This window comes from Carettochelys insculpta, chromosome 10, assembly GCF_033958435.1.
Source record: "Carettochelys insculpta isolate YL-2023 chromosome 10, ASM3395843v1, whole genome shotgun sequence".
In the NCBI taxonomy this organism is placed as follows: Eukaryota; Metazoa; Chordata; order Testudines; family Carettochelyidae; genus Carettochelys; species Carettochelys insculpta.
In genome coordinates, this window is record NC_134146.1 from 20,769,830 (window position 1) to 20,781,911 (window position 12,082).

General features: G+C 41.3%; 1 protein-coding gene across 1 annotated transcript in view; it reads right to left on the reverse strand.

The window, feature by feature from the left end:
- The window catches only part of DNER (delta/notch like EGF repeat containing), a 270,062-nt gene that overhangs the window by 59,218 nt on the left and 198,762 nt on the right, over window positions 1-12,082 (reverse strand). The window contains exon 8 of the mRNA XM_075003987.1: window positions 9,447-9,671. Within this exon, the coding sequence (XP_074860088.1) occupies window positions 9,447-9,671 (225 nt within the window). The remainder of the gene's footprint in view (window positions 1-9,446; window positions 9,672-12,082) is intronic.

A 12,082-nucleotide genomic window follows, 5' to 3' on the forward strand; every position in this document is an offset into this window, starting at 1 on the left:
ATTTGTTTTCAGTAAATTGAATCAGGCTATCATTAAGCTGATCACCAAAATATCCAAAAGAGTTTTAATGAAGGATAATTCTTTAACATTAGTTAACTCAACACTTTGAGAAATTTCAGCTAGACATCAAGCATCTGTATGTTGGGTATTTCATCAGAATCTTGACAAGATGTGTTACTGGCTACTTATACTTCACTGGTAATTTCTCTGAAAGATTTTAACTCTCCCATTGATGTTGCAACGAATTTAGGCTCTGATCCCACACATGCATCCATGCAAGTAGATCTCTAAGACACATGGACCTAAATGGGCACTGGAGTTTCTAAGCCCACCAAAAAATTAGCTTCTGGCTCATACAGTGATCACAGCATTTTCATCACCTTTTGACAAAGAACATAAAATGGAGGTTGTTTATGTGTGTGTATGGTTTCGGCAGGGAAGGGCAAGAGAAAAAATGTTTCATTTAGTGGGAAAATTCTTATATTCACAGGCACTGGATGATAAAAATGATTTTTGCTCAGGTTTAACTTTGCAGCCTTAGATTTGTCCAGTTCAGTCCCATTCACAGTTAAGCCTAGGATGTGCAAAAGTCAAAACCAATGCACTTTCTTTGTTAATAATGGCAGGAGAGTGTTTCTGGTAAGTCAGAATAGAAATCATAAGAGTTTATGTAGGTCATTTGGAGACTGAAAAAGCAGAAAGTTGAGCATCAGAACCACAGTTTAAACTGCATAAATAGCCACTAAATGTTTGTGTGCTAAGCCGGGTGTATTAAAAAGAACATAAGTGCTTCCTGAAATATAGCCACCAATTTTACAATTGGATCCATGCAGGCAAATCCTTGAAGCTATGTGGAGCTCCCACTGTGGACATACACTGGAGTTCTATATATAACTTAGCCATTCGGGATAAGTATACACCATTTTTATCCCTGAAATGAGAAAAAATAATTCTGCAAAGCATCAAGCTGCTTTCCAAAGTTAACTTACGAGTTTTAGGTCTTAATCTAGCACATCTTTTCTCAAAATTCTGTAGATTGAACATCTCTAATTTGGAACTCTCTCGTCTAGCAAATTCCGGAATCTGGCATGATTTTAGTTAGACAGACGACCACTTATCATGGGCATGGCCAAGTTCACCACGGTCACAAAGTTTGTTTACAGCCAGCTGTCCTTGTTCTCAGTGTTCTGTGCTGTTATTTAGTTGTAATTTACCCCCAAATGTTTTCTAGGAGCCTGGTAAGCAGTGGAAGTGTTGGTAAAGTGCTAGAAAATATTGACCTCCTGTCATCCAGCAAATTCTCTCATCCAGCACTGGTCAGGTCCCAAGAGTGCCAGACGAGAAACTTTCAACCTGGACTGTAACAAACCATTAGATCAGAGGTTTTCACTTTTTCAGCAGAGCTCCCCCTTTGAGTTTGAAGTATTGGTTGTACCACCCAATCTTTCCAAAAAGAGCTGAGTTGGGGGCAAAGGTGGCACTCCCCATGAGTGTCCCCCTGCACTGGGCTGAAGCTTGAATTGCCTGGTGTCATCAGTTTCCCTCCTGCCCCACAGTTTGAAATTGCATTAAATAATTTAAGATATTCCTACCTATCCCAGCCTTGCAACAATAAGGCCAGCCAGCATCAAAAGATATCATCGACATTAAATGCTGCTTTATGAGCGCTCTGCAGATAGCTAAGTGTCATAGTCACCATTTGTCACTCTTCCGTGGTGCACACAGGCCAGGAAACATGGAATCCAAGCTGCCTACTGGGCAAAGACATTTTCTCAGTCCTGGGGCTAATTGAAGCAGTTTGAAATTCCTCGTGTGATTTCTTAGGCAGAAGTAACAGAGATGAAAACCCAGCTGACGTGCCTGATGGTGAAGAGAGAGGGCATAAAGCAGGAGTTGGCAACCTGCAGCTCCTTAAGGTTTCACATTATGTATTAAGGACTGCCTCTTATTCACAAGCATTGCAGCTCTTGAAGTATTGATTTTGTAGCTGAATTTTAAAAAATGGCTCTTCTCGCTATTTCAGTTGCAGACCCCTGGCATAAAGGATGAGAGCCAAGCTCTGTGGTTCCTTTGCCTCTGTATTTAAAAGCAATAATTCTCCTAAGTACCTCAAAACCAGAATTGCTTTCTCAGATCCAATGTAAGAAAATGAAGTTCTAAAAACAACATTAAGTTTCAGAAAAGCTACATGAAGAATTGGGTATACAGGTTATAACTATGATGGATGCATGTATATCTGAGCAGGACATTGTAATTTTGGGGCAACTACAACACCACCTCACAGTAAAGTTGCCAACAGTGTTCCCTCCAAATTTTTTCATCCAAGAGTGGAATAAATTTTGATATGTGCACCAAAGCATATGGGGATGTGCACCACCAATAGAAACACATATAGTAAACTCTTTCATATCTGGCATTCTATCATCAAGAACTCTCAAGTAATTGGCATTTTAACTATAAATAAATTTTAGTTACATTTTCCATAAGTAGAATATCATGAAAGTAAATACAAATAAATACAGCAAATACAGCATAAATTTAAAGTGTACAATACCACTGTTGTTGCAAAATACTCAGCATACATTTTTGTTTGTTTCTTAATACCTAATCTTGTTTTTCTTTAGTGTTATGAATTGCTTGGTATTCCTCTCTATTACCCAGAATATGTGAACATCCAGCAACTTCCTGTTCCAGGGGCTGCCAGATATGAAAGAGTTTAATGTACTGTCAGCTTTGGGTGGCTGTGAGCCCTCTGCTCACCATCTGAGCAGTGCCTGAAGCTCTGCTGGGCAGACACCCAAGCGCTCAGCAAACAGGGAACAACGGTTGCCAACAATGTATTTCAAAATTAAGGGACTGTTTTCTTAGCTGTCTCTCCTCCACATTATCATCATCATAAGCAGCACTCACCTACATCTGCTAGCGATATTTTTTGCTGCTTTTTGTTGTACTCATCAACTTCAGTTGCAGGTTAGGTCCCTGCTGACCTCATTGACAGCCTGCTATACCACTAGTAGCACCCTTAGCTGGGCACAGCAGAGTGTACCCCGACTCACTACCCCTAACCTGCGAGTGGCAATCTCCCCCTCTCACCGGTCTGGAATTTGTCAGTCTTCTGCCTTGCAAGGAGGCCCTGACCTTTGTGAACTGCCGTTTGCTTGTTGCTGCAAGCTGCAAAAGGCCCAGGCCTCGTGACTCTTATCTGGAACAGCCTTTGTTTGTTGCCCCATTCTGAATGAGGGTGTGTACCTAGAGAGGCTCATGCACAGTCCCAAGCCCCAGCACTAAGCTGTGGGGGCTGACAACCAACTGGTGGTGGTGGAATTTCCGTGCCATTCACAACCTGTACTGTACTAGTGATGCCTCAAACCTAACAGAGGAGTAAGCAGGCATCATTCACTCCCTTTACAAATCAAGTAGTTGAGAGGTTGCCCAAGATCACTTCAGGCAGAGAAGTGAAGAGGACTCAGGTCGATAGCATATCAGGGCCACATCATATCCACTTTGCCACACTGCCTTTGGAGAACAGCTCTACCTAATCAGGGTGTTTCCCTAGGTTACATATAATCACTGTGCTAACTACTAGACTATGCTCTATTCCCAGAGTCTAGAACAGAAGCAGGAATATTGTCACCCAACATTCCTAATCTACTAGTAGTTATGTAACCCACCAACAAAGTGTGTGTCGCATCCTCTTTTCACGGGCAGATCACAACGAGGACGGGTATCTCGTTGCTGCTTCTTGAGCTCAAATGAAAGGTTTAAAGCTGAAGAACTGAAGATCCTTTCTTCAAAACTTGATGAAAACCTATTCTGGCAAAAACTAGCATGAGATGCTATAATTAAAAATGATGCACACGCATAAGAGAGAAGAATGAGGGTGGCACAGAGAAGCTCAGTTCTGGCTCCTCCTATCTTCTGAGCACAACATGAATGCACTTTTACAGGTTTTGTGGGAACTTTTATATGATCCAGAGTTTAGATGGTTAGAACCCTCTCTGATGCTGACATTTATTGGCAAGGCTTAAAATAAGGCTCCGCAGCCTCCCCTAAAAGCGTGGGCACCTGCTGTTCTTGCCTGGGACAGTGTGAGATATTCATCCTGTTTCATTCCACAATAACCACAGCTTACTGGGGAGGACAGTGTGCCGCAGGGCAATGTTAGTGAGCTACAAAGACTTTCAATCACATATCACCAGTCTGTGGCATTACCAGGTGTTCCTTTCAAATCTCCCAAATCTCTCACATCTCCCACATCACACGCTCACTGTCATGCTTTGCACAGACTGGCAGAGGCAGAGAGGCCAACGACTGTGAAGATATGTCTTCACTACCTGGAAGTCTGAGTCAGTCAGGATCAATCTTGCAGGGTTTGATTTTGCATGCCCAATGGGGACATGCAAAATTGAACTATCGGGGATCGACAGTTGACTCCTGTTCTTCTCAATATCATGAGCAGTAAAGGAGGTGGATGGGAGAATTTCTCCCATTGACTTCCCTCTGTGAGGATAGCCAGATAATTCAACTGTAAATAAGTCGATTCCAGTTATGCAACTGCCATAGCTGGGAATTGTGTGCTGATAATTGTCTTTAACGTCTGGTGCAGACCTGTCCTGAGGACCTGGGAGCTGAGCTAACTTTACTACCCACTATGTCTCCTCAGATCAAGCCTGAAGCGTGCTAGCAAGGCAGCCCTTGGAAGTCTGCCCTGCTGCTGCCCTGGGGACTAAATTCAGTAAGGCTGTCAATCTGACCCTTTCACCAGAACAAAATCCACTGAAGTTTTTTCTTGTTTATGGCCATATACAAGTTGTTTGCATATAAGGAAACCAGCTCCTTAAATACTTTGCATGAATTTCCCGCCTGGAGCTACAAAACATGTCAGCCACTGACTTCCACCTAAAAGACGTGTACTTAATTTCTGGGTCTAGTCTATTACTTCCTTAGGTCAAGTCTGACAGACCTTTACCCATGTGAGGACTATTTAAATAAAAATAGATTTCCACAACATAAAAGATCTGTGAAACAAGAAACAAAAAGCTCACAAGTAGATTTAGACAGCTAATCTCAAAAGTAATTTTTTTTTTACTTCTTTCTCCACAGAGCAGTCAATGCCAGGGTTTGGGCTCATTTGGCACGTTTGTCCACGTATCATGACACCTGAATGTTGCCGTTTGTAACCCTATACCTGAAAAAAAGTAAACCTTCCAGAGCCTACGTACTACTGATATTTTAATACCTATTTCTCTAGTTCCAACATACCATTTTAGTGATGCATCAGAAACTACTCGAAGTCAAAAGGTTTCTGAAGGACTGAAACCTTTTCATCACAAAGAACCAGTCTCCTCTTCAGCCACTTCTGCAGCCCTCCTTTCCATCACTACCCTCTCCTTCCCCTGCAAGAACACTGCTTCACTTTGTCCCACCTGCTGCTACCACGCATTGGCTGGAAAAATGTTAGCCTGCTAAATTTAGCTCATAACAGAGTGCTGGAAACATAGTCAATTCATGGAGTGCTATGGCCAACCCATCCAGTTCCTCCAGTTGCTCCCTCCCTCACTGGATTGTCTGGTGTCTCCTCTGTTGCCACACAGTTGATTCCCTCTCCCACTCACTGATGGGGGTGGGGTGTGTGTTATCAAGAATGAAGGGGTTAATATTAAAATTTCATCAATTTCCCTAGTTCTATCAAATGAATATAGAGTATCTGGTACACGTGGCAAATTCTCCTATCTGCAATCAAAAGAAGATATTTTTGTTAGATGTGGAAATAATTAGCAACTTAATATAAGTTGTAGTTTTCACCTGCTTTATACCATATGATATGTTAGCTATATTCAAATACGATTAGGCCTGTTACTCTTCAGCGAGATACCCAATTTAACCTGTTCTTGTGGGATTCCTCTATTATGCAAACTAACAATAAAGCAATTATACCCTTCAAAAATTATGACTGGAAAATTGGAACTAAGAGACTTATCTTCACCTTCTGAAATATGGAATTCATACCAGATGATAGGGGAAAAAACCAAAGCTTTGGTCTCATATAATGCGATTCACCAGTCCAGAAGACAACTGGTATGCAGTCCACAGTGTCCACTGCACACTTATGCTCACTGAAGAGCAAATGAACCCTGCCATAGTCTCGTATTCCATTTCATATCCCCTTTCATTCCCTCTGAATGAAACTCCTTCATTTCATTAGAACAGGAGTGTACAACAGAATCCAGAATCCAGCCTGCGGGGCTGGCTGCCATGGAGGGACTGGCTCCCATGGGACTGGCTTCTGTAGAGCCCCAGTGCCTGGGGTGCAGACCCACCAGTGGCTCCAGTGGGCAGAGCCCAAGCTGGGGCACAGGGCTGGTGACAAGGCAGTTTGGGGCTGCGGGGGGGGATTAAGCCGGGGGGTGGGCAGGGAACAGTTTGGGGCTGTGGGGGGGTTTAACGCTGGGGGTGGGGGATGGTTTGGGGCTGCAGGAGGATCTTAGGCTGGGGGTGGTTTGGGGTTGCGGGGGGTTTAAGACTGGGGGGTGCTTTGGTACTGCAGAGGGGGTTAAGCCTGGGGGTGGGCAGGGGACAGTTTGGGGCTGTGGGGGGTGTTTAAGGCTGGGGGTGGTTTGGGGTTATTTTGTGCTCAGTCCCCCAGAACACAGGAAAAATTGCTGTGTGGCCCCCGATGAGAAAAGGCTGGACACCCCTTCATTAGCACATTGTAAAATCCCCAATACAGGATCTAATTTGGCTTCTACTGAGATGTGAACAACCACGTCATCTCTTGAAACATCCAAAGACTTTTTGTGATGGTTCCAGTCCACATACTTGCTGGTACACTGAAGATTATTTCAATACCTTCTGATTTACATAAAAGTCCTACAATCCTGGATCTAGAGGCAATTGTTCAGTTGCACTATTCATCAGAATTCTTCATAGTGTCCAAAGAGACTGGGCATTAATTGTAGCATCCATACAACAGATAGGCCGTGTCTACACTAGCCCCAAACTTTGAAATGGCCACGCAAATGGCCATTTCGAAGTTTACTAATGAAGCACTGAAATGCATATTCAGCGCTTCATTAGCATGCGGGCGGCCGCGGCGCTTCGAAATTGATGCGGCTCGCCGCCGCGTGGCTCATCCCGACGGGGCTCCTTTTCAAAAGGACCCCGCCTACTTCGAAGTCCCCTTATTCCCATAAGCAGATGAGAATAAGGTGACTTCGAAGTTGGTGGGGTCCTTTCGAAAAGGAGCCCCGTCGGGACACGCCGCATCAATTTCGAAGCGCCGCAGCCGCCCGCGTGCTAATGAAGCACTGAATATGCATTTCAGCGCTTTATTAGTAAACTTCTAAATGACCATTTGCGTGGCCATTTCGAAGTTTGGAGCTAGTGTAGACGTAGCCATAAAGTCCAAAATGAATTTGTAAATTGGCACATTTCTTGGTCCTCCAATCAACAGTTTTTACCAGTCTCAGAAGATGCTAGTTTTGCAGACTGGGCATTTCAGACAATTCACTCTTTTCACAGAAAATGGTCATTCATACAAATTTGACTGCACCATAAAATTATCTGAAACTGGAAGCAACGGGCAAAGGATGGTCTTTCATCCTCACAACACCAATACCTTATCAGTCAGTCCATCCAATTTAACCAAAATATTGCCTTTACCTTTCTCTTGCTAAACAGCTTCCTTCCAGCTCTCACCATTTGCAGAGCAATAAGGTAGAATAAAACACACTTCATGACAGAGAAGATGAAAACTCATTTCATGCTTTACACAGACCAGAAGAAGGTCATCAAAACACCTAAAATGGTATCACTAGAACTAGGGGTCTATAGCTACATGCTGCCTCAGGGAATCTACGGATCTGAGCTCACTTTCTTTTGCTTTGCTTACAGGATCACTACTATAGCTTAGGCAATATGACAAAGTAGTACAAGAGGGGATAAAAATGAAAATTTATTGGCAAGTCTAAATTCACAAGCTTATTGTCATACTTTGCATTCTCCATTGTGCGATTAGCTTATGGGATCACTCCACAACTGGCCAGGAAATCAGGAAGGAAGGGGGAAAAAAGATGAAAGAACAGGACTCTCCCCTCACTCCTGTTTTCCTGGAAGTCGAGAGAGGATAATAAGAGAACTGATGTCATGTTGACTGGAGCTACAGATGATAATGTTGCCATTTGCGCATCATAGCGCTATATCAATATATAATAATGTTGGCATGATGAGGTGATACCACAAGGTAAACATCGTACTGCTTTCCAAGATGTCACTCTGGCTCTTTTCAGTTACATCACTGATTTCTAGCCCAGCCAAGCTGAGTACATCTGCCGTAAAATATGTTCATCATTAAATAAATTACCCAACAATGAAACAAGAGTATATATCTATTAACAAGATTCCTCTGCAAGGAATTGAAAAAAGTAGCTCTGTACATTTCAACATATGAGCCTATAACAGAGCACTACCTGTTATAAGGGAGATGTATTTTCTTCTACATTTTGGAGCCTGTACTTACCAATGTAGATTAACTTTAGAACACTACAAAAATTTTGTTTCTTGATACTGTGTTAATTGTTCATTCCATACACATATGACCTTGGATTGCTCCTTGCTATTCTGAAAGATAGACTGGCAGCAATGAGGAAGAAAGAACACTCTTATCTGCATTTTTGTCTGTCTAGCTCATCTCTATATTAGCTTGAAAAGTTCTGTTTATGTAATGATCACTGTTGGACTACATTATCAGGAGTTTCTTCTCACAATAAATCTATGCATACAGAAATTGTCGAGGGGAAACAGCCCCCACATAGCTTAACCACAACTTCTAGGTTTCTGGTTATTATGAGAAGAAAAGAATTATGGGGCAGGGGAAATTTCATTTCCTATGCAAGCAGAAGCCTTTTTTTTTACCTATATAATCACATGCAGTTTTACCACCTAATCCAGCTCTCGTTGCTCACAGAGCAGTCCCACTGAAATCAATGAATAAGGGTTCCTTGTGTGAATAAAAGCTGTAGGATCGGGCTCTTAGCGCTAACCAAGCATCTGTGAGTGGTTCACATTTATTTCTTCATGTTTCCAGTCAGTCCCCAATAGCCAATTTCAAGCCTTCCCTTCCCTTTACTTCATTTTGTCCTTTCATTGACATTTGATGCCTCACCTTAAAAATCTTCACACTGCAAGCTTTAGTTCTATATTACAGCCGTAAATATACAACCACCTATAAAGGACCTCAGTGTGTATTTTCAGTGCTTACCCTGCAATTTCTGATTATCCAAATGGAATGTACAGATTCCTATCATTTTATTCTAAAGAGATAGAACATCTGCTCAATGTGTATTATACATTGAAAAGAAAAAAGGACATAATTTGAAACTACATATTCAAAGCTGTGTACGTAGTATTGAAAGATTTATAAAACATAGAAATGGGTTGGTACAAACCAGGGATACAGAGGCATTTATAACTGGTTCCAACACTGCGACAAATGCCATGTGCACAAGGATTCAGTGCACAGAAGTCAATCAGCTGAGAACACGTAGGTCCTGTGTATCCAGGACTACAACTGCAGGAATAGGCAAGTCTGTCTGCAAAACAGGTCCCATTGTTCTGGCAGGGAGATGAAGCGCAAGGGTCTACTTCCTCTTCACAAAAGGATCCTATAAATCCTAGTTGTAAAGAGATGATTTTCATGAGTAAATGTTCTTTACACATATGCTATTTAAAAGTAAGAACTTGATATACAGTAATGGACAATGACTTATTTCGTATTTCTCATTGATTTTGTAGAATAGTTACACAAAAATATGCATGAAGAAAAATCTTAATTCTGAGCGCTGACATGTTTCTGACATTATTGCAACTCATAGAACACGGAGTGTACCTACTTTCATGTGGCAGGATTTCAGCCATGTTTGCAGAAACTTACATCATGTGTCTTTCATTTCAAACAGTTATAAAGCCACAGTAGTTGACTTAATTTAGATAACAGAATGTAACTTATATTTACATAAAAAGTTCTGAGTTGTGAAATAAAGTGGGCAATAACGCCATCTATAAACATTCAAAAATCTAGAAATTTAAATTTGTTTGTTTGCCTTCAGGCACTCAGTCTTTAAGTAACGCTTCAAATATTGTAATAAAAATTACAAAATTCAAATATATTTCTAATACTGAATTGTCATAAAAATTGAGAGAGTGAGTGGGGCCTGGGATGGTGGAGCAGTAACAGCAGCAAACACTAAAAAAATCTGGAACATATTCTGATCTTAATTACTTTAATACAGCTTGATGGGGTACTATTTTGATTTACATTACTATGCTGCAAATCAGAAATTGACTCAAATAACTTGGGTGTGGAACACTTCTTTAACTTTCCTTTTAATTACTGTTTCTACTATATCCTACATGCTGTCCACTTATTGACTAATATTACACTCATTGGCCTCACTTACAGAATACCAGGTTGGTGCAAGTAACTCTTCATCATCACTTACACCCATTTTCTGATCAACTTACAGCTGGCATAGAACCTGTAGCACATTCATTTGTGGCATCAGTGAATTTATTGAGCTATACAGGAATGACGCTGAGAGCAGCCAAGCACAACAAGGCGGCTTGGGTTGGAGTTTATATTGTGTTATTGTTAATTTCTGTGTTAAAGAATCCACAATCTAGGAAGAGCCAGGTTTGGACTCTGCAAGTAGTGGCAAGACTATGGCATTTATTCACAGGAATGTACATATATGTTGTAGGAGAGACTCTATGCTGTGGAAGTAGTATAGAGGAAGTGATGGGGTGTGTGTGTGTGTGCAAGCGAGCAAGAGAGAGACAGAGTGAGACGGAGGAGGAGTGGGGAGGACATGATCTCACAGAACAAACAATAAAAGAACATTTGGACAAGTTTAAATACCAGAAGTTTCAAGTGGGACTGGATGGGCAAGGGTTTGTTTCATGTTGACTAATCTACCTAAAGATGAATATTTTAGGGCAGATGTGCAAAGATTCCTGGGCCAAAAGAAAAAAAAAGGTTTTATGCTGAAACATGCAGATCTGATAATGGGCCAACAGCCTACTCTGCCTGTTAGAAGGAAGATTTTTTTTTTCTTTTACAGATGCTGTATCTTATTCTTGGAACTGTGCAACTTCAAAGTGCTGTGCAAATATTTAACAACTCAATTTTAAAAGTACTCATGGGACATAGGCAAGTATTATAGCCTGATTCTGCACAAAAAGAAAATAGGAACACAGGAAGCCTACAAGATTTGTTAGTGGCACAACAGGATCAGAAATCACGAGTTATTTAGTCCACTTGTTCATGCCGCTTTCATTAGGGTCTAATGGATCATACAGTTGCGTGTCTTAATAAGAGCTGAAACCTCTTTTTCCAATGCACAATATTATATCAAAAACATTTTTTCCTATTAGGTATTAAGGTAAAAAAGATCATTACAGGTTCAACCTCTCTAGCCCAGCACCCTTGGGACCTGACTGTTGCTGAACAACAGAATTTGCCAGACCACGGGTGGTCAATATTTTCTAGCATATTACCAACACTTCTACTGCTTACTGGGTTCTTAGCAAAACAAAACAGCAGAAATGTAGCACTTTAAAGACTAACAAAATGATTTCTTTGGTAATGAACTTTCGTGAGACAGACCCACTTCATCAGATCTGATGAAGTGCATCTGTCCCATGAAAGCGCATCACCAAATAAATCATTTTGTTAGTCTTTAAAATGCTACATCTCTGCTGTTTTGTTGGAGTACAGACTAACACGGCTACCTGTCTGTTACTATTCAAGATGCTGGGCTCTTAGCAGACATTTAGGGATAAATTAGAGCTAAATAATACCACAGAACACAGAGAGCCAGGACTGGTGGTTGTAAACAAATTTGATGGGATCACAGGAAAATTGCCACACCTGATAAGTGGTTGTCTGGTTTATTAAATCATGCCAGATTATGGATTCTCGCAGGTAAGAGTTCCAGATTAGAGAGGTTCGGTCTGAAGTACAGAATGAGTTTCGGGAGGAGGAATCAACTAATCATATTGCAGTCTTCAACATGTGCCATAAGAA